The 27,216-nt window shown below is 39.4% G+C and overlaps 3 protein-coding genes across 10 annotated transcripts; 1 reads left to right on the top strand and 2 right to left on the bottom strand.

The window, feature by feature from the left end:
• The first annotated feature begins 39 nt into the window (after nt 1-39).
• tmem138 (transmembrane protein 138) lies at nt 40-3,619 on the top strand. 3 transcript variants are annotated; one of them, XM_080874918.1, is made up of 5 exons: nt 40-189; nt 721-1,242; nt 1,911-2,082; nt 2,171-2,246; nt 2,333-3,619. In XM_080874918.1, exons 2-5 carry the CDS (start codon nt 1,115-1,117, stop codon nt 2,443-2,445), a joined length of 489 nt encoding a protein of 162 aa, XP_080731044.1. In that variant the 5' UTR covers nt 40-189; nt 721-1,114; the 3' UTR covers nt 2,446-3,619. The 3 variants fall into 3 exon arrangements, with proteins under 3 accessions (XP_080731044.1, XP_080731046.1, XP_080731045.1); XM_080874920.1 differs by having other exon boundaries at nt 60-189; nt 976-1,242; XM_080874919.1 differs by lacking the exon at nt 40-189 and adding an exon at nt 261-468.
• On the bottom strand, nt 3,455-5,546 carry tmem258 (transmembrane protein 258). Of its 2 annotated transcripts, XM_080874921.1 has the most exons (4): nt 5,390-5,545; nt 4,981-5,090; nt 3,719-3,847; nt 3,455-3,621 (listed from the first exon to the last, which is right to left on the bottom strand). In XM_080874921.1, the coding sequence occupies exons 1-3, from the start codon at nt 5,390-5,392 to the stop codon at nt 3,721-3,723; spliced, it is 240 nt and encodes a 79-aa protein (XP_080731047.1). In that variant the 5' UTR covers nt 5,393-5,545; the 3' UTR covers nt 3,455-3,621; nt 3,719-3,720. The 2 variants fall into 2 exon arrangements, with proteins under 2 accessions (XP_080731047.1, XP_080731048.1); XM_080874922.1 differs by lacking the exon at nt 3,455-3,621 and having other exon boundaries at nt 3,717-3,847; nt 5,390-5,546.
• Nucleotides 5,547-6,018: 472 nt separating this feature from the next.
• On the bottom strand, nt 6,019-26,967 carry myrf (myelin regulatory factor). 5 transcript variants are annotated; one of them, XM_080862141.1, is made up of 27 exons: nt 26,337-26,967; nt 22,902-22,945; nt 18,534-18,624; nt 18,122-18,403; nt 17,602-17,663; nt 16,757-16,979; nt 16,561-16,661; nt 16,279-16,393; nt 15,421-15,616; nt 15,245-15,321; nt 15,040-15,150; nt 14,841-14,946; nt 12,248-12,448; nt 11,969-12,077; nt 11,689-11,798; nt 11,447-11,607; nt 11,285-11,357; nt 11,094-11,176; nt 10,443-10,511; nt 9,980-10,047; nt 9,793-9,867; nt 9,488-9,715; nt 9,225-9,318; nt 8,870-8,932; nt 8,483-8,588; nt 8,227-8,301; nt 6,019-8,090 (listed from the first exon to the last, which is right to left on the bottom strand). In XM_080862141.1, exons 2-27 carry the CDS (start codon nt 22,918-22,920, stop codon nt 8,007-8,009), a joined length of 2,982 nt encoding a protein of 993 aa, XP_080718267.1. In that variant the 5' UTR covers nt 22,921-22,945; nt 26,337-26,967; the 3' UTR covers nt 6,019-8,006. The 5 variants fall into 5 exon arrangements, with proteins under 5 accessions (XP_080718267.1, XP_080718264.1, XP_080718265.1 ...); XM_080862138.1 differs by lacking the exon at nt 22,902-22,945; XM_080862139.1 differs by lacking the exon at nt 22,902-22,945 and having other exon boundaries at nt 14,856-14,946.
• Between the last annotated feature and the right edge of the window lie 249 nt (nt 26,968-27,216).

Below are 27,216 nucleotides of genomic sequence, written 5' to 3'. Positions count from 1 at the left end.
GGAAAAAAAGGTACTACCGTTATTACGGTAACAAGAAGCGTTACCATGGAATTAGCGGAAATACATCTGCTAATGCCGAAAATCAGAAGTAGATGCTTGAATAGCGGCGTTTGCGAATAAAAAGAGAGGTTTTTGTGATTTATTAGTGCTTTCTGCCTCACGCAGACTTGGTTTCATCATTTTTGTCTCGTAAGTATATGTCAGTTAAATTATGTTTGTGAAGCCTGCTTGCGTAACAATGAGCAGCAATGTTGTGTTTGCGTAGCAAACGTGTCTGGGGGGAGTTCATCGCCAGACGGGTGATTTGTTGTGGAAAAGATAAGCCTATAGTTCCTCTATTATCCGTCTTTTGGATTAACTCCAGACTGGACTAAAAGGGCAGCCGTAAGATGTAGATTAGATAGATGAAAAGAAAACAAGAACGAGTACTTCGAAAACAGCGACTAAACAAGAGGTGTTTCAGTCTGAGTAAGTTTACTTCGGTCAGATCTATAATCCTAGTAGTGACCTTTCCATGCCCGCCTGTGTAACAACACGAGCATGTTGACCTTACGTGATTAGGTTCAATGCTTATTTGGCTCGACTGAGACAGAAATTTCATCAACCCCTCGTTCACAGTGGAGATGGCTAGCGGGCTAAGATATGAGTTGGACGAGGTGGGCATTTTCATCGCTTTTAAAATGTCTTTGTTGTTTCAGTTGCTTCTCTTCTTCCTCTCAGGTAGTGCAGCATATCTGGAGATTTCCCACATCTGAGATGTCAGCATGCTGCTTTTGGCAGGATTGAATACATTTCATCAGATATCTTGGACAGGCAGCACTCATCGCAGAAATATTTTTTTCATCTAGGACAACTAACATGTTCAGTGACAGCGGAGCAAACCGGATTGGAGAATATAATATGTACAATTTAACGTAAAAGCGACCAGTGCTTACTGCAAATGGATTATTGTGGCTCATTAATGTCTTGCTCCAGATAAGTCGTTTATTGCTGAAGTATGTAGGAGGGTAGAGTTGACCAAAGACGTCGGTTTCACCACCAAATACCAAGAAAAAAGGAGACTTTGAAGAGAATACACCGTGGAGCTGTGGGGTTGCACCACCAGCCCTTGAAGATGCTTCAGACCGGCAACTTCTCACTGGTGCTGCTGATCCAGCTGACACTGTTGGCCTATGACCTCTTTGTCAACTCTTTCAGTGAACTTCTGAGAGGAGCAGCTGTCATCCAACTTGTGCTTTTCATGTGAGTCACAGAGCTCTGTGCTGATGAGATTGAATTATTTTATAACCGATTAACAAACACATGCACAATTTCTCGATTTTTTTTTTTACTACATACAGAGTTAGAGATATTTGATGTCATCTTTCATTATATGAATTGAGATCTCTAGAATTTGATAGATGTTCTAACAATGTGCATTTTTTTGTGTTTATGTCACTTGCTTTTCTTGTTTTTAGTGCATTATAATGAATGTTACTGCTAAATTTAATAGGTTAATAAGTACTAAAATGTGATGGTTACATTAAATATTTAACGTTTTCAGATGCAAGTTAAGCCCTTGTTTATTAATCATCTAATTCTTCTCATCTAATGCAATAGACGACTTAAAGCCCAGGCTTATGCTGATTTAATACTAAAAAATCTATTAATAATAATAAAATAATACTTTTATTCCTGAAAGGTTACTCTTTGTACCATTTATGTGTCATTTATTAAGTGGTTGGTTTCTGTTACATAGCCAGTTTTCCTGACATCAAACATTTTGCACTCATTAGAAGAATTCTTGGCTGTTACACGGACAGCGTCTCACTTTAATGTCTGACATGCAATCTAGTTTTTGTCGGTATGATATCAATAAAAAAGAAAGCCGTACTTAAAAAAATTAACTATTAAAAAAACTGTGTTTGCAGCATCCAGGACATTGCCATCTTGTTCAACGTGATCATCATCCTCCTGATGATGTTCAACACGTACGTGTTCCAGGTCGGCCTGGTGTCGCTGCTTCTGGAGAGGTTCAGGGCCCTGCTGGTATTCTCTACTCTTTACCTGACCCTTAGCATCTGCTTCCACTGCTTGGTGCTGGTATGCTTTCAAACTGTTGTTTGCAAATTAGAAGTCATATATGAAGATCCATCTTCTGAGACTTTTCTTTTGTTTTCCTTTTTGCCAGAACCTAAGATGGCTTAATTCAAACAGTTTTGTTTGGACAGATGGTCTCCAAGCTCTTTTTGTTTTTCAGAGAACAGGTAATTGGCGAATTAATTTCAGAGCTACATCTCCCACCCCAGCTATTCTGTTGTCACTGACTAACTGTGCTTCTTTCTGTTAACAGCGGCTGTGTTTTATTACTACTTATACAAACGTACAGCAGAGTACATGGGAGACCCGAGGCTGTACGAGGACTCTCTGTGGCTGCGTGATGCCTTCGCCAGAGCTCGTCAGTGAAGCAGAGACACTTTTTAAGAAACTGTGGAAAAACATATCACTGGGCATCACTAGCTAATCCTTCCTTTGGATAATTTTTTTTTAACCCATTTTTATATTTGGAAATCCTTTCACTATTAACCATATCTAACAAAGCAACACTGACATGTGTGTGTGTGTGTATATAAATATATACATATATATATATATATATTTTACACACAAATGGAACTTAATAACTCATAACAGGGATGAAGCAAAGTGTCAACCGCTGTTTGTTTACTGGCTCTTTGTAGCCAAGAAGCTGTGGGTTAAATGGTTTACAGTGGCAGGTAAGCCAAGTGTGGCTTGTGAGTATCGTATTAATAAGGATGAGTCAGTTAATCTATGTGGCCTTGTAAATCAGTTTGGGTTGCAGACAAGACTGCAACACACTGAGAGAATGTTTTGAAAATGACCAGGTGTAAATGCAGATTTTGCCTCGTAGAACAAGTTCTTTTTTTTTTAACTGTTTCAATGGGTAGCTTTTAGAAGAGCATATGCTCATAGTTTTGTTGGAAAGCAGGTTTCCCCTGCAGTGAAAGATCAGGTGGTCTCTTTTGCCTTATGTAAGATTAGTATGTGCTGTTTACACTATTGTTATTTTAATAATTCAATTTTCACTTTGAATTGTGTCTCCGCTGCTTTTATTAAATAAGCCATCTCTAATTCCAGTGTAATCCTTTCATCTCGGGGGTATTCAGTATTATCCAGGAGACAAGGTGAAACAGACTGCTCTATTTTTAACACAAAGATTAATCAGGGATTGAGGGTTTTAGGCGCCACTACTGAAACACACCGCGAATAGCCCCGTGTGTGTCAAAATAACCTTGGATTTCTTAAAGAAGTGACAGGTTACGTTCCACCTCAGGTCTGGGCAGATCCCAACACATCAACACTTTATATAACCGTAAAATCTGTTTCATTATGGGATGTGTTGATTACTGTAAACACTGAAGCTGTCAGGATGAACAAAGAAACACACCAAAGGTTGTACAAATCCCCTTTACTTGTGAAACAAAATCCAGAGTCCATGTGATCCCAAAATATTGTCAGTGCAGTCCAATTAATCCAAAGTCCAGTTCATGTTGTGTGTGATGTCCTTTGTTACACTGGAATGTGTCTTTCATTTCTTTTCTTTTTTTTAAAGTCAGTCACCTGAAACGGCAGAAAACAATGAGTGTTGATGGTTTCAGCAACTCTAAATTAAAACTACTGCATTTAAAAAAAAAATAAGGACAGAGTTTGAATGTACCTTCATACATATATCCCAACCCAGAGTAGTAGGAACAGCACACCAAACCCCATGAAAAGTGATGCCACGAGGGAGATCAGCAGCTCTTTGTAGACGTCCCGTGTGTATTTTGTTGATGTCACCTCATAGCTGATGAAAAGCTAAGGCCAACTCAAAGATTAGAGTCTTTGTTCTATTTTAAGCCTAATCTCTTATGCAGCACTGCTGAATATAGTTATGCAACCGGTTTATTATACATGATGTACTGCCTTCATTATTTAAAAAAAAAATTGTGACAGCTCAATCTAAAATTAAGATTTTTAAAATAAACAGATTGGATACCACTGCTTAATTGGCATGAACTAGATGTTTATCTAACATCAAAAACTACTTCTTTAACAACCACTTATTGCAAAAATCCTTAACTCATAAAGTCAACATTAAAGTTTGATTTATACAGTATTTTTCAAAAAATAGCTGAATAAATAAAAATATTCTTATGGCGTAAAATGCTTAAAAAGTGAACATATAAACAGGGTGGTTGGCATACATTAATTATCTAATTCCACTCACCGGAGCCTCAGTCATTTACATAATCTCTATATCATCTGATAAAGAAATCTAAACAGACTAATGAAATGAAATCAACTTGCAAAACAAACAAATGGGTAATGCCATGAGACGCACAATAACATGTTAATCGTCCTTGCATAACATGGCTTGATTCACATCCTGCAATACTTAATTTTAGACATATTCCCTACCCCAGTTTGGGAGACAACCTCTTTATTTAAAAAAAATTAAAATAAAAATAAAAATCAGGCTTGCAGCTTTCTTTTCATAAAGCTGGTAGTTTTGCTAGATTGTTTGACTGTGTAACTGCTCATTATTTACGCTGATATAGGCTCAGAATACTGAGCTGTTTCTACCCCACTACTCTGTGTTGATAACATTCATCTTTCCCAAAGTCTGTCCTCTATGCTCTCCTCTTTTGTCTTCCTTCCCCTCAGGCAGTCGACAGCTGTCCCTCCCTAAACCTAGTTCTGCTAACGTTTCTTCCTGTAAAAAAATGGGTTCTTCCACCCCAGTGTCTCCAAGTACTGGCTCACAGGCAATCATCTGATTATTGGGGTTTACTGTCCAATGGCATCGACTATGAAAACAAGTTCCAGTATGAAGTTTTGTTTTCTTTAATTACTGCACTTAGTGACGACTTTGGCCAGCTCTGATGCAAGTTAACTTACAGTAAATCGACTGCAACATTCAAAAATTAAAAAGGATACACGAAGAACCAGGCGGTGAAGAACATGCCGATAGCCAGCAGCACCACAGTGAGGTGGGGGAACACAGCCGGGTTCACCGGGCTGGTGTATCTGGTCATGGCCTCGAGTTCCTACAGCCACAGAAGAAAAACAAAACAAAACAGAAACAAGCCGGCACAAGGGTTAAAAAAAAAGTTGTTGCTCTAATTCACACTCCAGCCATAATACAGAGAATCTTCAAAGGAGTGCTGCAAATGAGCTAGTATCTCATTTAGCTAACACATCGGCTAACGTCAATGATTTTCACTGATAACAAGGTTTCATATAAAACTCATTTTTTACTGGTTCATTGCAGAATCACATTCAAAGATAAAACGTCTATATTTAAGAGTCAAAGTAAATTAAATAATATTAAAGCGACAGTTGCTACCATTTTGTAATGAAGCGGAGCTCCTGCTGCTGCACAGATGAAAAGGCCACGTACTGACTAACACTTCCTGGTATCCTGACGCACAGATGACGTTTAAGGAAGGGGACATTCTCCCTGCTCATTTTAGCCTTTCAGGCGCTTATTTCTTTGAGTGTGTCTTTCTCCTGGACTGTCGATTTTCAGGTCTACATGTCCACTCTACATGTGCCGAAACTGTCATATTCCGCTATGCTAATCATTTGCTGGATTTTGCTGTGTTGATTGCCAGCTACCTACCTGCTACCTACCAGGCAAATTTCAGGGTTAATTGTTGTGGTAAAGACTGTTCATAAACCGTCGACTGCCATCTAACGGGCTGAATGAACAGCTTTTTTTTTTTTTTTTTTTTTTTTTTTTTTTAGCTCACCGTTTGTTTCTTTCTGATTTATCTCGGGTTAGTAGCTCGAAATTTCACAGTCACTTAGAAGTGAGGGGAATTTTCAAGATACTTAGTAAGTGAAAATAATGAGATAATAACTAAAATGATTCCATACACATCCATAGTGGTCTTATAGAGCAGGTAGACTAAACAGCATAAAATGAAATAAAACCTCAGGAAATGTAATAGTAAATTTATTTACTGCATGCATTTATAGTGTTACAGCATATTTATTGACAAAAGCTTTGAAAATGAAAAGTAGTGATATTAATGTAGTCACTGAGCTTTAGTCTTTTGCGTTTTTTTTGCTTTACACATGGGCCTTTTAATATATGCATGTTTTAATGTTTATCAATCATTCCTTGGCTCCAGTAGCTGAAAGTTAATATATTATTGATATCAAAATCAACTACAAAAACAAACAAACAAAAAAAAAAACCAACAATATGCTAAAAACACACCCGATAAAAAGGAGCATTGGTAGTGACAAAAAAAATGAAGCTATACAGTTACAAACAACCCAGTTCTACCAAAGTGTCTGACACCAGTCTGGTGCACTGGATACAGCAAAAGCCTTTTTCGTATATATATATATATATATATATATATACAGTGCAAAAAGTGCTACAGTGGTTTCATTATGCTAGCTGGTGAATTATAAATAAGCTAAAATAATACCATATACCCACTGAAGTCATAATAATTATAGTGAAAGCATGTACAGAATTTTCATATTATTACAGAGTCCATAAACTTTATCTGATGGCTTTTCCTATTTAATATAAATGTGTTTTTTTTTCTTCATAAAGACACATACGGGACAAGGATTGAAAAGCAAATTTCAGTAAATGCAACAAAACCACAACGTCTGAAGTTAAATGGAGATTTCCTTTGAGACAAGTGAAGCTAATACAAAACAAAAACATAATACAAATCAGTTATATCAAACATATTATCACTGCATATACTTAGCTGTATAAGCAAAGGAAAAATTGTTTTAAAAAACATCCAGAAAAACAGAGGAAAGAGTCCAGTGTATAGAATCCAGTTTTATATGTGTGTAAATGAATTTCCTCGTAGGTTTGTGATCAAGGCATTAAGACAAGAACTTCCAAGCTGGAGCAGCATCTCAGCTACAATGTACCGTTTTAGAGAAATTGATTGGGCATGCACATGAAATGACATATTTCATATTCATATTTATTGCCTTACCAGCATTGTCCAGTTAGCAAGATACAGTGTAAGCTATTCCAGTGTTTCTTGAAATATTGTCAGTGCTGGACTCAGCGAGCTCTCAGTGCATCATGTTATTTTCCTGTGATTTCTATGCTTTCCAGTCTTAACATATTAAATCCTCTAAGGAATCTGCTACAATGTGCACAGCTCAGAGGTTTTGAGGTGTTTTTAATGCATTTAAGAAGCAGTTTCTATGTAGTAATAGGCATTAACATGTAACAACTTGGTGTTTAATTCAGTGTCACGATTGAGACAGAAATGCCACAGAGTGTGCACACCTCTGTGCACGGCTTTTAGTCAGGGGCTGCATTAGGATAGGCAGTACAGTTAACTGCTGCAGACTCAGCACAAAGCCCCACTGCAGACACTGTGCACTACTGAGGTATCTTTTCAGTGCTAGCTGCAACCATTTACCGTGGCCTTCAGCAGATCTCCTCTCCAGTGTATAAAAGTATTGAAAAGTACTCTTCCAAACCAGTTGTGACTGGTTTTGTTGTACATACAGATCCATAGTGTATGTTTGCAGTGCCTTCTGTTGTAACATCGTAGCCTGGACTTGATTTAGAAAATTCTGCTAAAAACAATGTTACGGCTTATATTAGGAATGGAAGACATAGTGACGAGTAACAAATTTAAAAAATAAAAATTGTTGAGCTATGAACTAAGTGCGTTACTTTTACATTAGCAGTTAACAGTGGTACGACACAGTTTTCAGTTTCAGTCATCAACAGAAAAAAAAGTCATATACAGTGTTTCAAACTCCAGTGATCACAGCAAAAGGAGATGTCTTAATGCATATACATATGAAAGGGACTACAGTGGTGGTACAGTAAATCATTTGCTCTGTTTGAATATCTTTAAAATAATGTACAATAATTAGACAAAACTTGATCCCATCATAACCGCATACAAATGGAGAAATATGGTATACTGTAAAGGGACTGGGATGCATCATCTGCTTCCTCACACGCAGCTGCTTTCTATGAGAAAATGGTAGTCAGAGTACGGTGTAGATTTTCCTTCAGTGTCACAGCTCACTCTGTCACTCTGTTAACAAAAAAGAGTGTAAGAAAAACAGAATTTATTACTCACTTCTGACTTTACCAAAACAACCATGAACAGATTACAGAACGCAGAAGAGCATCCACGATGACTGTATGTTTTGGAGGACCAGGTTACTCACAGACAGGGAGACACGAAAGTGATAGGTGATGTCTTGGTAAGGCAGCACAGGCACCGACCACAAGTGATGAGTCCCCTTAGAGAGAAGCAGAAAGAACATAGGAATATCTCATTCAAAAAATGAGAAAATTACAGTAATGTAGGAAATATTTTGTATAATATCAGTATTATATAATTAGGGCAGCATCAACTGACAAAACAATGAAAAATATTTTCATTATATGAGAGATGAGGAATATATAAATGCCATTAAGTACCTTTGTTGATGTACTCTGTTCATTATAGAGCTGTGTTTCTGTGTGGTTGGGGCATAAACGTCCCTTGGTGGCTCCACATTGTCGTACCCACAAGCTGTTTGTAGACCTGTGTTGGTAAAGCTTTATTTTATCTTGGTCTTTTATTTCCTGATAATCTCCCAACAATATCTCGCATGTTGAACGTTGAAAATGTAAATGTGCAATTTGAAGCTTAATATATGAGAAATTATTTCATGAGAAAGCAGCTACAGTAGTTCCATCCATTAGTTTGTAGTTAGTACCAAACCCCACAAGTCTTTCTAGGAAACGTAAAACATTACTATGAATTCATTTGTTTATAAATCAAAACTTTGCTATTGTTATTACAGATGGCGTTTGCGTACTCACGTCATGTGTAACGTGATTTGTGACATGGAGGAATTTCTTTTTCCATGAAGTGATACCGTGTAGCTAGAGATGAGACAGAGAAAAGGTGCATTAACATGCAACATTAATAATGCAAAGTTGTAATGCACTGATAACGTAACACTCCAGATGATGAAGCGATACTGGGTTGATAGTGACCATATTCCCAACTCCAGCCATGTTAGCAAAAAAAATAAAAATAAATCCCTACAATAGGGTTCAAAAACATCCAAGGCACAATAAAACTGTTCTTGTTTCTTTCTTTTTAGTGTTTACTTGTTTTTCATAGTGAAAATGTACACATAACTCTACATTAGAGTAACCTTTGTGTGTTTACCTGCAGCTTTTGGCTGTTGCACAGTTTTGCAGTTTGATTTCTTGGTTTGTCTCCATGATATATAAGCTACTGAGAGAGGGAGACGATTTCACTCCTGAAAAAAAGAGGGAATAAAATAGCATTAGACGCTAAACTAATAGCATTCCTTTGTACAGCATGCAGACAATTTTTGTTTGCCATCGTCAAACAAAAGGCTTTACTGTGTTTGCATACTGCATATTATGCGTGTCAAGAAAGTGCTCTGGCTGGGCTGTGATTTTTACCCTTTGTGTGCAGGCTGCGTTGTCTGCGTGGCAGTGGATGCTGCCCACCAGGAAGACGGTTGATGGCTCCCGCTCCATCCGTCTCTTCAGGGCTCGGCCTTTTGGACTTGGCAAAATAAATGGGTGCTGATGTGTGACTCAGACGGTTTCTGTTGTGATCTTTGTCCATTAGTCTGGACTTGGCCTTCTTGTTAATCAGGCCGGGTGTAGGAACTAGGCTGCTAAAAGCTAGAGAGGGAGAAATAATAAATGTGTATGGACATTCAGAAACAAGACTTTTTTCACATTACCAGAGACTTTGATACCTGGTGTGGATTGGTTGTTACTCATTGTTGAAACAGCAGCTGATTGGTTGTTTATGGCTGTGGTTGAACAGCAAGCTGCAGGAGTTTTGAGGAAGCAGAATGAAATCAGATAAGCAAAACTATTCACACTACTACTTAACAGTGAAAGTTGATCCCGCGTGGTCATTTGATAAGAGCCTCCACTCACCTGGTGCAAGGGTAGTGGACAATGGAGTATCTGGACCCTTGCGGGAAGATCCCACTTCAGCTCTTGACCTGCATCAGATTCATTGGTACAGGAGGAGGACATGGTTTAGTTCAAGTAATGATACACTTAATGTAAAAGACAGTTTAAGAATGCTTAGATATGTGACTCATGATCTCCTTTCAGACAGAACAAAAGAAACGCCCTACTAAGCAATCAAAGATAAGACTGAAAGAGCAGATCAGGAAATTTGAGTAGTAGGACTGGGTGTTGATTGTGTACCATGGGCAGACAGGTGGACAGACAGTTATAGTGGCAGTGAAGATGGGCATCCAAGAGATGTAGAGAACACAGGAAGGAACATAGCTACAGAAAGCAGGGACAGATTATATAGAAAGGCATTAACAAAGAAGTGAAAAATGAATTTCATTTTACTACAAGGTGTTTGTGTGTTAAAAACACATACCCATCTTTCTCAGTGACATCTCCTCTGTGGTGAAGAGTGAGTACATAAAGGACAGACATGGAAATGACACTGTGGACAAATAAAGATCCAATAAATCAACATCATCATATCATGTATCCGTTTTTTATTGGCCCACTCATAGACAATATAAAAAAGATGGGCGTTGCATCTGCTGTTTGACTGGTTTAAAAACATTCGCATTGTTTATAATGGTCAGCAGGGGGCGACTCCTTTTGTTGCAGCAAGAAGTACAGTTACATAGAAATTTATCAGAAAATTGCTCTTTTTCTCACTTAATTTATGAACTTGGTAAACATTTTGAGTTTATCATCTCAGTTGGTAGTTTCAACTCTGTTTTGATTCAGTCTTATTTGGTTTGAGTGAAATACTTTTAGAGTAAAATACATGACAAAGCGAAGTATACTTTAAGGTATGGCGTATTAAATCACTGTAATAAGAGCATGCATTTTTCAGAGAGATCCACCACTTGCTTGTGATGTTTAGAAAAAGGGGAAAAAAACAGCCAAAATTCTCAACTTGAGGCATAAAGTTGGGGCTTGAACAAATGGATGATGAATGGTGTCTATTTCCATCTTTTAAATATAGTCTAGGGTTTAATGTCCCCTCACCAAACACATTATCTCCTCTAACCTGAAAGCCATGACCACAACCAGTGCCAGGATGGTTCCCTGCACGAACTTCTGACTGATGCAGCCCTGATCTGGAGGTAAATTCTGCAATAAGCAGATCAGATGTAATTAAATGAGCACATTTTACTTCAAAAACAGAACAATAACAACAATAACGAAGGGAGAAAAGAAAACACTAGTATCATCACGCACCTTGCTTCCTGGGTTGACTGTCTTTTTCTTTAGTGGGCCACTTCCTGTCCTGCTAAAATAACTTCCTGACTGGCTACATTAACAAGAAAAACACAAGTAATTTCTTTAACCTTTACGGTCATACTGTCATTGTGTGATAATGTGTAAATGAATTTTTCTTACCTGACCGTGCCCCCGCTCACGGTGCTCTTCATGCTGTCAAAGCGACGCAGTTTGGCCAGTTTGCGGCTCCAACGCTCCAGCTCATCGATACGAGTCTCCAGGTTGTCCGTCAGCTTACACAGCTCCTTCACCGCTCCGACGTTCTCCATAAAGATACGCTCCTTTGAAATTAGAGGAAGCAATCAGAGTTGATGGTAATGACTTTGAGCACGGTACTGTATGCATGCCTGAACTTTCATTACCTTGTTGACAACTAATAGGTTGGAAATAGTTTCTCCATTTGCACACACCACATCACCCCCCTCTTTCACTGCCTCAGGCAAAATTTGTTGAACCTCTTGAGCAATCACTCCTGCAGAAGGATACACCAAGCAAGCCCTCACAGATTAATGCAGGATATACTTAACAATGGACTTATACTAAATGAAGACATTGAGATGATAGCATGATATACTGCACAAACAAATGAGATGCTGAAATGCAAGATTTAAACTTGTACAGTTTTTTTTAGGAAGTTGTTACCAGTCTCTGCAGTGTTCTCTATGCCCACGGTGGCAGCAAACTCAGGCTTGTATTGATAATGGACCAGCCTCATCTGAGAAATCCGTTTTAAATTGTCTGTGGTGTCGACCTACACGCAGACAGAATGTGCAGATGGTATGAAAACACAACGCTAACGTTGCAGATGAAGAATACAACATGACATGACTTGGATGGCATGATTCACGATGGTGTGCTGAAAACACACAATGACACGCTGAGAGTTTTGAGGCACACATGTACTGTGAGTGCCATCCTGACCTCCTGGACATTTTCTTTGGCCCTGATGTCAGATGGGTGCACAAGGGAGCCCATGACCTTCAGGTTGCCATGGACAACGAGGGCCTCGTCCGGTCTGTCTGTATTGACACCGACTCTCCCGTGGTGGTAGACGGAGTCTGGCAGTTGTCCACGCTGCCACAGCACCTCGTTGTCGCTTTCAAACTGGCCTGGGTTGGATGCCTGTCGCAGAGAAGCAAAGAAGGAGATACAAAGAAAACGTGTGATTGGGATTTTGAAAATGTTATAATAAAAAAAGCTTTTTTTAAAGATAGATGCAATGCTCCAAAAAACAGGTTGACATTTAGGAATATATGCTTATTTGCTTTCCCGCAAACAAGATAAGAAGATCCAAGCAGACGTTTTCTAAGTGAGTCATTATAAAATGATGACTCTGCCTTACAACTATAAACACTTTTCATTTGTTTACATGGGCAGGCAACACATCATACAAACAACCAAAAGTAACCGAGCTGTTCCAGTTCTGTATTGCTGCTATGCTAGGCTAAGCTAAGCTAACCGGCATTACCGTGCAGAGATGTGTAACATCTTCTCATCTTGCTTTTTGCAAGAAAGCAGACAAGCTTATTTAGTGTTTAATAAGTCATTGTCTAACAATAAGCAAATGTACGTGTCACAGTCAAAAAGCTCTTCTAATATTTGCTATCATACTTTGTAATCATATGCTTTACAAATCTACCCAGATAGCATACATATTAGATATGTCAGGATTACCTTTGCCACTTATAAGTCAATTATATCAGTGTCAAATGTTGTAATGGCCTGATGTGCCTACGGTCTGGCTCATATACAGTGTTGTGCAAAAGTCTCAAGCCACCCCTCATTTTTTATATTTTTGCTCTCTGTCAAGATGGACCCATTCTGCTTCAATAATACTGAGATTCAGACTCTGGGGAGGTCGATTCATGACAGACTGTGATCGTGGTCATGCTGAAAAAAGAAGCAAGTCAGAGGCTTTCTAGATGGTATTGCATGGCAGATCAAAATCAGAGAGATTTCTGGATTCATACTTCCATCAATTTTGACAAGTTCCCCAACACCGCTTTCTGAAATGCAGCCCCAAACCATGAGTTTGGAACATATTGCTGAAGATTTAAAGATTCACCACTCCATCAGACCTGTTGCCATTGATTTTTAGTCCAGGTCTTGTGTAGTTTAGCGTACCTCAACCTTTTCTCCCAGCTTCCCTTTCCTAAGAAGGCTTCTTGACATCTTTTTACTGGGGTCATTTCTGGTCAGGCTTTAGTAAACAGTAGATGGATCAGTATATTTTTTAAGGACATGACTTTAAGACGCTGTTTATATGCTCGAGACCTGCAACTTATTGTTTTGTCCTACAATTGTCCAGTTTTCATACATTTTTAAGAACACGCTCCACACCATGCTGAGATGTGCCAAGTTTTTGTGCTCTGTGGAAATCACCTTGTTGGTGCAAAAATGTTATTTTAACCCCATCAAACTATGTTATTTTTGGCATTTTTTGTAAAATTGAGTGAAGAAATAGAAACAAATGATCTGTTTGGTAGTGAGTGCCTAAAGATACAATTTAAAATTGACACACCACCGGATCTTCCCTTCAGTTAGGTGATTTTTTTTAACACGTTATAGGTATGTGTGTGGCTTTACAAAAAAAATATATTATTCTGAAAATATCAGGTACAAAGACTCGAACAAAAATGAGGGGGGAAAAAAGCCAATGTCATAAGAATGCTCAAGACCACTGTCACAAACTGGGTAAAAGTAGGTGATAAGGAGAGAGTTTAAATATATTAAAATATAAAATGATGTAATAAACATAACCTAATCAAAACTTCATCAATAGGTTGTGTCAGGTGGAGTAGAAGAGAGACTGAGCAGTTCATCTGGGCCAGCTTTTATAGCCTGCAAGACACAGGTACCCTGCATTAGCTGATGGTTCTCCCATGGCAGCCAATCAACAGCAAGCCATGGCTTTCATGAGTGTGGGAGCATCATAACAACCACTTTTAAAAAATTACAAGAAAGTCTGTCTCTTTGGAAGCAAAATATAATGAAATGAGGGTTACTGTTTAAGGTGTGGCTGAATTGAGATAGCAACGCTCATTACTGTCAGTAAAGGCTAAACGTGAACCACAAGAGAACCACATTGTAAGCAAATATTGCTATCTGAGTAGGTTAATGACAACACTGTCACTGTCCAGCAAAAACAATTGATTTCAAAATTTGGGGATTTTAACATTTTAGATACATTCAAAAGATATAAAACGTGATGAATTTAAAATGCAAGCATAAATCCAGACTGTTGTACTTAGTTCATGAATAGTAGGTTTTTAAAAAAGATATACAGTTGTTACAAGACAGTAACAATGCGCTTTGTTTCATAATATGAACTCTTCTAAACAAAAGTATTTGAGGTGTAATGAAGATTACAGGCATGCAGATAAAACTAATGGAAAGAACAGAAAAGAGAGAAGATGATGTGAGAAATAGTGTATTACAGAAAGGTGTGCATAGCAGACAAAGAGTAAGGTGTCACATTCACAAGGGATATGATTGTTGTAGGAAGCAGACAGACATGGCCAGACGTTACCCTGACGATGATCCTCTCAGACACATGAGCAGCCACAGTGTAGCTCTGATTGTGGGACTGTGCATGGAGCGCCACCACCAGCATGAAATACCTGGAAAGGCAGAATAATCCGAGGTAGATGTGACTACCCGAACTTGGCCTGTGAGCAAAGCGTGTGGTATTTTTACGTGCAGTGGCTTTTCACCTCTGATCAGGGTTTGGCTTGCCCTTCTTTCTCATGTTATTTGCTGTGGTCTCGCTAAAATGGAGCCGTCCCACTGTGACCTTAGTGACCTGATCTGAAGGCAAAGTGACACTGAAAGAGACAAAAATCAAGAGATTATTTAAAAATGAAAAAACAAAACCACTACAGCTATTTACTGTTTCTCAATTAAAAACCTCAAACTCACAGGACTGGCTTGAAAGGTCTCTTGCTGCGGTCGGACTGCGACTGCTCCACACTGATGGACTGATTCATGGCTTCCACCTGGCAGTGAAGGCAGAAATAACCCATGCAGTCAATATACTACAGAACTAATAAATACTATAGCCAGTCACAATACTGCTGCCTCGATGTTGCCTTCACCTTTACTCCATTAAGTTTGAGATAAAAACAATCAATGGGCTGCAGTCCTTCGCTTGTCTTGACATACTTGGGATCTCCAAGCATGCCGATGTATACCGTGACCTGAAAATGGTTCTTCTTCTGGCAAACAAAAGCATCATCAGCTAAGGAGAAGTTGAAGCCTTTGTCAGCGTCAACACGGTAGGTTGGCATCGGGCTAAAAGCAGGGAAAGAGAAAGCATCTTAACACTAGGAACACACAGGAAACTTCATAGTTTCCGTATTTTTATCACTAAAGATAAAGACATGCACGTGGATTTATCTGTCCTTAACATTAATTTTAAATCAATTACACTGTAGCCTAATAAAATAGGTGTACGTATTTGAGATTCCTAAAAGATCTGAATAAAAAAAAGAACTTCATAATAAATGAAAAGACTCTTTCTTTGTCTTTCTTCTCTGTTTTAAGTAGGCATGGTGTTCTAAAAGTTGTGATGGTCAACCAGGTGGTTTTGATAACATATCTGAAAGGTCTAGTGAGTTCATTCTAACCCTCCTCCCTACCTATACTTCTTTTTATTTTGGCACTGTGAGTGCATAAGAAGGTGCACGCTAATTTTTTTCCCTATACCCCCTCCTCACGTTGCCTTTCTAAGCCGAAACCCTGTGCTCGTCACTCCCCCGCACAGCTCACCACTGAGGAATTTAGAGGCCTTTTTTGCAACACTCCTATTCCTTTGGCACTCCCGCTATACACTTTGTTCACATTATCCATTTAACTAATTAAGACTCCTCTCATTTTTGAGCCTCTGTGGGGGTATTTCTGCTCTTTTCGTTCCAAATAAACATTACAACGTGTGCAAGTGAACTTCCACCCACAGCTCTTTGCAGTTGGCATCATATAGCAGCGTCCACTTGTTCTGCTGGTGAGGTTGCCACTTAATGCACTGATAATTTGGGTCCAGGTAGGCATTGTCTGCATCCTGCATTAAACCTGTGAAAAACAGTTTGAAATGTGGGCTATTAAAGGGTGACCAAGGACTGTTAATAATGTTCATATCTGTTCTGTAAGCGTCTATATCTGTGTTAGAGTTTAAGGGCAGTGGAGAGAAGGTGAAGTAGAGGAGGTGAGGAAGGGGGGAAAAGAAGATGCCTGCCTACCTGGTTCTTGTTTGATGATACCTGTGAGGATTTGGGAATTCAGGGTGCTGTTGGGAGAGTCAGAGTGCTTCCTCTTCTTTGCTTGATGAGCAGGAACACTGCTGTGAGAGAAAGAAATTGTAAAGATTAGCCATCATTCTCTCTGGGCAACGCAATCCCCCCCAACTCCTCAACCCTGTGCATCGTCATGACTCACTCTTGACCCTGAGGGTGCTGAAGTAACTGATGAAGCATCTGCGTCTGCTGCATGTCTCCACTTCCGCTTGCAGCCGGTCCAATGGCGTACTGGGATATCATGGGCTCAGGCTTCAGGTACATGTCCCGATGCATGCTGGGATAGTGCCCGTGTGGTGGGAGAGGCGGCGTTGGAGTCATGTGGCACATGTTCTCTGGAGTCATGGTCCTGATCATGTGAGGATCTAAAAAAAACCCATTGGGAAAGGAGAATTATGGTTACATTGTTCTACAAACTGTCGGCCCTTGTGGCTCCTTTTTCACACTCAGAATGTAAATTTCCTCCTACATATCAATCCTCCTGTTTTGCATTTCTTTCTGTAGTTTATTCTGCTGTCCTCCAACCTTGGCTAAAGGTCTTTTTCTATTGTTTCAAACTGAAGGGGTGCCCATCAGATAACACCATTCCACACCTTTTTCACTAATACCAACACAGGTGTTTGAGCGGCATAGAAATGTGACTTTGGGCACGGCCGGTATTCAGCTTGTACGCTGAACTGAAAAGTGCACCTGAAATGAACGTGTTCAGAAAATGTAGAATATTAAAACATTAATAAATACCAGACCCCAGCTTCCTTTAGTGTCTTGTTAGGTATCGAATTGTTTGCAAATGAACTCGAGTTTCTGCTTGTTCAAACACACCAAACTGATGACTAACAGATATTGACTCAGAGAAGTTTAACCTGTGTAAACCTTTCATATTTTCTCCCACTTTCTTTGATTTAAAGCACCACTTCTTTTCCTTATTATTGGAGCTCGTTTGACTTTTCTCTTTTTAAGGAGAGAGAAAAAACACTTGTTACTCACCATTCACCTGTTGGGGAGAGTACGGTTCTGAGCTGGAGTCTGGGGGTGACTCAGGTAGTGTCCTAATAAACAAATATAAAAACAAATAAGGTAGTAGATGTTACCCTCACAAACTAACAATAGCAAGATTTTATAATCAGAGCTATATTTAAAATTCTACCATGCTAGAAATCGTCCCCATGCATTCTTCTTGTTTTCCAACTGCCATTATATCTAAGGCAGAACCTGGGATCACTCTCATGTACAAGCCCTTTACACGAGATGTGTGTGTCTGAATTTTTTTTGCAGGACGTAATTTGACTCTCTTTCTCTCTGGCTGTTATCAGTCTCCCTCCCCCTCTTGAGCGTCTGAAGCTTTATTTGTTCAAATGACGCTTGATTAAGTATTGATTGCATAATGGAGCTGTAGGTTGTGAGGTGCCAAGAGCATCTAGGATCTGCACTCCTTTTCATCAACTCACGTTATGTTTTGTGTCCTCCCTGTACCTCTATCCATCTAACACCATGCTATTGTGCTCACCCTGGAGCGTAATGGCCCCTGTGCTCAGGTTTGACGTGAGCCTGCTGCTGTTGCTGGTGTTGCTGCTGCTGTTGCTGTGCCAGACAGGGGTAGCCGTGTCGGAGGCCCAGCGATGGACCTGGGGGGTAGGCGTTCTGGCAGCTAGGGGGCCCAGGTGGAGGGGCTCCTTGGCGTAGTGGAATAGGGGGGCTCACACCACACACCAACCCTCCAGAGGAGGACACTCCTGCTTGGGGAGATGAATAATTTGGTCCTGGGGTGCTGTGGACCTCTGAGAAACAGCTGGGAGAAAAGAAGAAGAAAAAAGGATTAGCCTTATCAGGAAAAACAAATTCCTTTGTAACAACATGATCTGATGTGGTTGGCGGATGTTGTTTTGACGTTGCTGGGTTGGTTCAGAGTCCCTACTGACATGTCAGCACTATCGTCCTCCTTGCTGATGTACTCTTCCAGGATACTGGTGTCGATGTTGGCTGGTTCCAGAGAGCTGGTAATATCATGACCTGTGGTGAAGGCAGGGTTGGGAACATGGAGGGGAGATAGAGAGCATCTGGGGATTAGCAAAAGGAGTCTTTCAGCAACTTCACTCAGTGCCACGAGAGTTGCGGTTTCCACATAAGCCTGTGTTGTAACCATTCCCTATCTAAAAACATAACACAAAACGAACATTAAAACATATTATAAACTCAGTAGAGCATGTGATATCAACACATTCATGGATTAAAAGGTCGTTATGTTTTCTTGAACATATAATTGAAAATCGTGGAAAAAGAAGAGCTGTGATTGGCTTTTAAACAATTTAAACATCATCATTTCAGGAGTGAGCAACTAGGATCTGGTAGTTATCATTACATGCTTATGATTCAGTGCCACTAAGTGGTTACACATATAGACTGGAATGGTAAATGGATAGCATGTTTCTAATCTTACACAAAGGAACTGGAATCACTTTACGTCACCGTTTCAACCTTGGACAAAATCCTTAGAATTTTTTTTTTTCCTAAACAGGGAAAAATTCTAATTTTGCTTAAGCATATAAAATCAAAGGTTTATTTGTTTAAATAATTAATCTTTAATGCAAACTGAATGTGTACAAATCAAGTCAATTTAATTTAACCAGACTGCATTAAATTGAATGTTTAATATTGTACTTCTGTAATGAAATTACATGGAAAATTTACACGCAATCAAAATTTTGGGCATACACTTGTTTGAGTATGACTGCAGGATTTTATTGTCAGTATTTTTCTTCTTTGTTGAAATTTAAGTTCATCTTAAAGGTGAGTTAGAAACACATTTTCAATCATTTCCAAATCCTTATTCCAACCCTGCGGCATTTTTACCCTTTGAGAGGCAAAGCCTCACAAATCCCAAACACATGACCCCACCTAATCTTTAAAATGCCAATATGTAGGACGAGCACATTCTTATGGATATATTTAGAAAAGAGTAAACCAGGTTATAAAAACTGGCATTTACTATGTCAAACAGAACATTCATCTCGAGTGCTACACGAAGGTGAGACTTTCGCTAAAGCTGTCACTAAAATTGTCCCAAACTGTGCTGGGCACAGTGTGGTTGGGAGGGGGGCTGGTATAGTGGGTGGTCAGTGAACCTCAGACTTTCTTTCTCTTGCTCATTCTCTCTCTTTCTTTCACCCCCCCCCCCCCCCCCCCACACACACACACACACACTCACACACACTCACACATACTCTTCCTCTGATAGATTAAGCAGCTACTCAGTTGGGAATGCAAGGAATTTTTGTGTTAACATTGGAAAATGTTTCTCACTTTCCTTTTAAAATAAAAACATCTACTAACTTCGTTCAGTTTACCTGAAACCAAACGAAAAGGTCGCTTTATAGTACTCGTGCCACAGTTTCTCTGAACCCACTTTAAACATTTTGACTCATCACCACAGACAGTTTATTAGACAACATTGTATTTTGAATAAAAACCCCAAAGTGTACAGCAAAAAAAAAAAGTTATAAGTCTTAATCATTAAGGCAACAGACTAAACCGCTGGTCTCAAGCTAATCAAATAAAATTCGACAGTTTGACATCATAAATCCTTATGGTGCACTATTTATGATGTAAACTGTCTTGTTTTCACTGGGAAGAAACAGATGGTGAATGTCTCCTAATACATGCCAGTGCAAAGGGAGAAAAGCAGGATGGTTCCCCTTAAATAAGATCCAGATGTGCACCCCACCCAAAGAGGCAGTAAATTTGAGCTGGCAGGACTGATAAGAAAAAATTGAGAGATAGAGGGAGAGGGGAGGGCAGATAGATGGAGGCTAAGGAGAAAGGGGAGAGAGGGGGGCAGGATGGGCAGAATGCAAGTTTAATGTCTAAGGGTTCTAGCTATAGCGGAAAAACAGAGAGGAAAACTGAAGGGAAAATATGAGACAGACCATCTTTCTGCCCAGTAGAAACCGATCCCTACCAAACAGAGATGCGACTTAAATGTATTTATTGAATTATGCCTTTGTCTCTAACATAACATTTATGGACTTCAATTACTTAAATCTGCAGTTATTAGATTTCTTTTTCACTCAGCAGAAATTTAAATAGTTCAGGAATACAATAGTTGGATAATGTCAGCTTTTAGGGTGGCATAGCAAAAGCTTGTGGGCAATTTGAAAAATCATTGTGGCCGGTTAGATAATGTAGAGCTAATATTTGCTCTCTTTCTGTTTTGGTCTCTACCAACTCTTTAGTTCCTCCACTTTCACTGAAAGTCTTTGTGTTAAAAAACAGAACAAAAAACAGCTATCTGCTCCAGCTGACAACACCATAAGTGTTGCAGCAGTCCAGTTAACAGTAAAGCAGTGGAAGAACAGCTAAACAGTGAAATCTCACAGGGTTAAAGGGAGCTATATGTTTCAACCTTGTTTGTCCATATAAGCAGCGACTTTAGAAAATAAATGGAAAATCACAGTTAGCTCCATTTATCACTGTGTTGAGAAGAAGGTAAGAGTAAAATCTTTGCAACATGCGATTCAAACCTGATACAACGACTGTGACTTAAATAAAGACTGGACACCCGATAGAGACACCAGTACAACAGCACAGGTCTAAATATTGGGGCTAAAGCAAGAGTAAAGTTCAGTTATCGTCAGACAAGGATGTCAGGAATTGGAATACACTTTCACTGTTGCAACTTTACCCCATCACTTTGTGTTTTACTACTAATAAAAAATGCACCGATTATTAAATCGCTTTCTCTTCAGTTGTTGTGAACTGGATGTATACATTTCCCTGTCCTCCATGTTTTTCGTTGTCCAGCTGTGCTCAGTGAGGAACAGTGAAGTGATTGTCAGTCCAACTTCGATACAGACTCGCCCTTTGAGAGATTAGGGGCTGAGAGGGATGTATGTGTGTGTGTGCCTGTGTGAGTACGCATACGCGTGCACATGTGAACACGCACTTGTTTTTATGCTCATGAGTGTGTGTGTTTTGCCACCATTTCAATGCCTTGCTTGTAAAGACAGAGGACTGAGTGTGGGAGAGCTTGTTAATCACAGTTTCACTCATAGCATTTGGTTAAACGCACAAATTAAAATTTTCTTTCCATTTTTTTTTTTTTTTTAAATTATACCTCCCAAGCTGCATCGGCATCACTTCCCTGTGTAAAATAGGACAGTGGCCTTGGCTGAGGTTGTGCTAAGTCAAAGCATCATGAAGTTAGAATCCCGAGTCACATGACCTCTTCAGTTAAAGTGTCATGTTACTCAGGTGTTTTGTTTTTGGCACCACATCAAGGTTACTCATCATCCTCTTGGGTCACGGTCTTAACATCTTTCCAAACTATACATTTATCATCAACAGTGTGAATCGACTGGACTGTTTTTCCATTACATGCAACATCTAGATCCTTGAACAGAGATTCCTCCTCAGTTTTTCCCTCCTTTTTCCCTAAACGGAGGGCTCAAGGGCACCACTTCCAATTGGAGGACACATATGTAAACTATTATCAAGGTTAATGACAGTTAAGAAAAAAAGCAAACAAAAAAAACAATTCTAATCTTCAACAAATTTTCTAAACGTTATTGATTTTCGCATCCAAATGAGATTTGCATGCGCTTGCATGAACATGTTAATAATTAAACACTTAGTGAGTATCTTAACTAAGAGTGAACAAAGTCCACCTGATTAGCAAACAGTTGGACTACAGTGAACTTGGCCGCACATACGCACACCAAGAACACAACGCACGATTAACCAACAATAATAATTACAGTAAAAAAAAACTAAAAAAAAACTTTTTTTTAACGAGCATTAAAGTTATATTTGTAGAAAGTATTGATTGCTAGAGTCTGGATTTGGGATTTCATTGATATATAAGCCTGCTTTTAACAAAAAGGTTCTCTATTTATCTGTTTTTCACCGTCCCATTTGAACTAGCCCCCTCCCCGTAAAAATCTATAAAAAAACCTGATGCATTCAGATAATGTCAATTTCATCCACGCGCACAGCCTAACAATAACTCAGCTGCTCTCAAAAATGCAGCTCAAACTAGAGACATGGGGATAGCACCTACAGATTACAGTTAATGTGTGAAATCATCAGTAGAAGGCGTTAGACTAGCTGGACATAACTCTAAGGTTACTGGTCTTCTCTATTTGTTAACATGACAGAGTTACCATTAAAAGAGTGCAGAGCATCCCTTGGACACAGATATTATTGAGTGAGATGAACAGAAAGCCCCCTCATTGGGTGCAGACTAACAAGTTGAATCTAGACAGAAACAGAGCGGACAGAGCGGCTCAGAGTACCTGCACGTAGCCAAAGCATGTTGAAGTCCTTGAGTTGAAAACACCTGAAACAGAAGATGAGAAGAACAATTCCTGTCTATTTTTCACATGTTTCCCTACTCGGGCTAAAAAACCTTTCTCCTGCAGACCTGAAAGCCGTAGATTAGAGTACCTAAATGTGTGTGTGTGTCATACTGTGTATATGTTCACGTGTGTGTGTGAGAAAGGCTGTTATAATGAGGATTATTTCCCAGTCATGAGAAAGGGCTGTACCAGGCTACCACACACAGCCCTTGTCGCATACAAGCACTGGTCGCACCGGTGGACCTGGCTCAGGAGATTATAGGAGTAACACGGCTGGGACCGGGACACAGAGAGAGAGGCTGGAAAGCAGCGAAACACTGCAACTGTGAGGTCGAGGGTCAGTGCAAGACAGAGCTACAGAGCATGGCGAAACAAAGAGGGAGAAGACGCTGAAAAGGGGAAAAAAATAGAGGAATAAAGATAAGATGCGGAGCAACGTGTAGCAGACGATGAAAAAAAAAGGTTTTCTTATGATAACGCGTTTAGACACAGAGAAGTAAAGAAGACCTCAGTTATTGCTTACTAATCAAATATGGAAGATGCAGTCTAAACATCCAATAAGAAGCAGAGTCTTCACAGCAAATTTGTTCTGTTAACACTATCTGTTACCTGCCTGCAAATTATTGCACACAAACATGAACTTAATCTCCTGATGTTGAGTGGAGCCGTAAACAACATTCGCTACCTGAGGATTAGTGGGATGGCAGTTTGAAGTGAAGGGAGTGGGGCGGGACAATGAAAAATAGAACCCACTTGTAAGCGCAGTAAGCCTGGCTGCTCAAAAACAATAAACTCCTCAACCAGCATTTCATTGCTAAATCCATGAATCAGAGGAACCATCTAAGTGACAGCCTTCTTATCCATTATTCACCGTGACTGTGGGAGTACTGCAGGACTTAGTAACCCAGGTCATGGATTGCTCTTGAACCAAGAAAATTATTAATCCACCTTTAGACTTGTTAAGTGGTTATAGGCTCAAAGATTGTTTTTTTGTTTTCATTATTTCATTATTTCTGGCAGGTACAGAAATAACAGCATCCTCCATCTGCATGGGTACGTTTGAAAGTGATGAAACTGATTTGTAACCAAGTGCCTGGAAAGCCAGCAGCATTCATTAGCAATATTTTTATATCACTTCATCATTTGTGCCCTTTTGTTCCAAGGTTCCAGCTTGTTAACTGTGTGAACTTGCTGGGTTTCTTTATTTTTTGTGACTGTAGACTGGATATCTTTGTGTGATTGTGCTGGCTCTTTGTGTCATTTTGAAAAGAAAGTAATGAATCTTTTAATTGGGAAAATATTTTACAAAAAATGATTTGATGAGTAAGGTAGGCGTCACTGATTCCTCTGTGTAGGTGCAGCTACACAGGCCCGCTAACACGCCTTGTAACGTCAACTGGATCCACACTTTTTTTCCTCCCCACCATATTTCGAACTCATTTTGAGGCTGGAAAATCTCACACAGATGATTCAACCAATCGTTTGTTTACCTGATGGAGAAACCCAAGACAACAGCAACAAATGTTACTGTTAAACGTTGCGCTCACACACGGCTCGACTTCGAGTCACTATAGTGAGTCAGAGAGGAGAAGGTCAAGTTTTGAGGGGGTTGGTGCTTTCGTTGGGTTTTCCCTCAACCCAGCCAGTTTCTCTCCACCCTGAGCCTGCACTATCTCACCTCCTCGCCCTGTCTGCTAACTGTCACTCTAATGGAGTCAGAGAGAAAGAGAGCGAGAGGCCAAATACCCGAGGAGAAACACCAGTCTCACCTCATTGCATTTAACAGCTACCAGGGCTATGTCAGGAATGTACATTAAAGTGAATGTATACATATTTCACCATTACAACAGTTTACCTGGTGCTGAAATCCATTATAGAGCTGTGTGTGTGCGTGCACGTCTGTTTGTGTTTCAGGCATGACTGAAAGACCCCAGCTTAATTATCTCATGTATTCAGATTTGCAGATTTTCGACTTTCACTCCACTTTAAAGTCAAATCTTCAATTCAATATCAGACGAACACTTGTGGCATCAAAATCATAAGGGGTAGTTAGGAGAAAGAGGACAATAAGCACGTACTTTATACTTCTCATGGACAAGTTGACATTTTAGCCCAAGCGAGAGCGGCTGAAATAAAGCCAAAGTAAGAACATCTCTCTTACTCCCAAAGCAAGAATGTAAACACACTAAATTCCTCTCAGAATGGCGAGAAACCTCTGACAGTCATGGATGGCTGTGTATATTTAAGTCAGCACTAAGTGTGTACTATAATAAAGTGCTAAGCCTCTTCACAGATAACTTGTCATGTAGAGTGTTTTTGTATATGTGCACCTGACGCTCCCTGGAAAAGTTATTTATTCAATTAAAAAACAAACAAACAAATTGGTAAAGTGTGAATTTGTTATGTTGACTTATTTTTTTTTTCCTTCTGTTGTGTTTCTTTTTTTTTTGGTCTTCGTTGTTCTTTTATTATTTACACAAATTACACAGTCACTCAATACACAGGGAAACTCTTGTAATTTGAATAATGGGGTTTTCTTGTGCCACATGTGATGAGAAATTTCAGAGAAGAAAAAAGGCTCATGAAGTCAGGCAATTACTCAAATTGCGACTGAATAATTGAACTCAAGACAGGCAGCTCAACCGAGGACGTCAACGTCACAGCAGAAACCAAACAAAGAGAAACATCAGTTTAGAAAAATAAAGTCTACCTGCTGAAATTACACGAAATACAAGTCTGAAGACTGATTTTGTCCAAAGCCTTGCAGCATAACTGCTGGCTAACGTGACACATTTGTTTGCAACATGATGATCGCGTCTCTAACACCAACAACACACACACCGTGCCTGCAGCACATTTACAAAACACAACATTTATCTTCACTTGAATTCCTACCCTTTCAACCCTCAACCCCACCCTCCTCCAACTCATTTTTTGCTCTTAGGATTCCCAGTTTTACTTGATCTGTTCCCCATCACCAGCACTTTTGCCCCCACCTCCTCACCCACCGACCCACTCTCCCCGAACCCGTTAACCCTCCTGAATTTTAACAATATAAGTATTATTTTTTAGGAGGGCAGCATATAGGAAACATTTACTGTGAAAGAGAAACTTTCTCATATGACCACCCAGTCTATCATCTCATGTTAACCACCTGCCGTATCCGGTAAATTAAAACAGCGGAGGGGTTTTTCACACTGATGCTGTGCGTAAAAGTGGAATTAACAAAAAGAAATATTCAAAAACAGATCGGCGCTTATTTTCTTCACGAAATGCAGTTTTCTAGAAGTAAGGTCGGGTTATATAAATTTAAAAAGACCACTTTTCTCTGAAGTTTTAAGAAGAAACTTTATAATAATCAGAAAGTCTTACCTTCAAAAAATCTCTGTAACGCTTCTGTTTCATCTACCACGTCCTGGTCCATCCTAGCGGGTCCCACATAAAAAATCCATGAAAGTCTCCCCTTTTCCGAACGAAATCAATTCGGATCGGGGAAACATTCACACAAACATCCCGGACTCTAATTTACAATTATCGCGACTTTTTTTCTACTTGCGCTTCAATCCACCGTTTGCGAAGAACTTCTTTCCTCCTGTTCAAATAATCAAACCTTGGAACTGGATTAATATTCTGTATGTTCTTCGCCGTTTCAGCTGAATATAACTTTAAAGCTTTAATCTCGGTCGATTTGTTTTTTTTTGTTTTTTTTTTCAATTAAATTGTCACTAAAAGTCTCTGTAAGAAAATCATTAGAAACGTCCCTTTAGTCGCGCCTTCCCTTCAGCTCCCACACGCTTCATAGTAATGTTTGGTTTGCGTTCTTAAAAGCGATCTGCAGCCTCCTGGGGGACACTGGGAGAAAAAGTCGACGGTTAAATGAAAAGTTAGAAAAGAATTAAAAAGGGTTAAAGTTGACTCCCTCAGGTTGAGTCTCTTCCTCCTTTGCTTCTCCCTCTCAGACAGGATGTGAGCAGCAGAGTCGGAGGAGAGGAGCTGAGGCAGGTGAGGGATGTGCTGCTGCGAACATCCCAGGAGAAAAAAAAGGAAAAAACTTTAAAGTTTCTGTGAGGACCCAGATACTCTGTGGTCTGTCTTTACAGATAGTTTCAATATGAATTTGGCATTGCTTCACTCTTATTATCATTATTTTGTTTTAACTTGGAGTTTTCTTTTAGTTTCACTATCCCTTTACAAAACAACTGATTATTTCCTTTAACTAGATCTTATTTTTATTTATTTTGTTTCAGTGTTA

Source organism: Rhamphochromis sp. 'chilingali' (assembly GCF_963969265.1).
Source record: "Rhamphochromis sp. 'chilingali' genome assembly, chromosome: 2".
In the NCBI taxonomy this organism is placed as follows: Eukaryota; Metazoa; Chordata; class Actinopteri; order Cichliformes; family Cichlidae; genus Rhamphochromis; species Rhamphochromis sp. 'chilingali'.
This window is presented reverse-complemented; position numbering and strand designations above follow the sequence as displayed.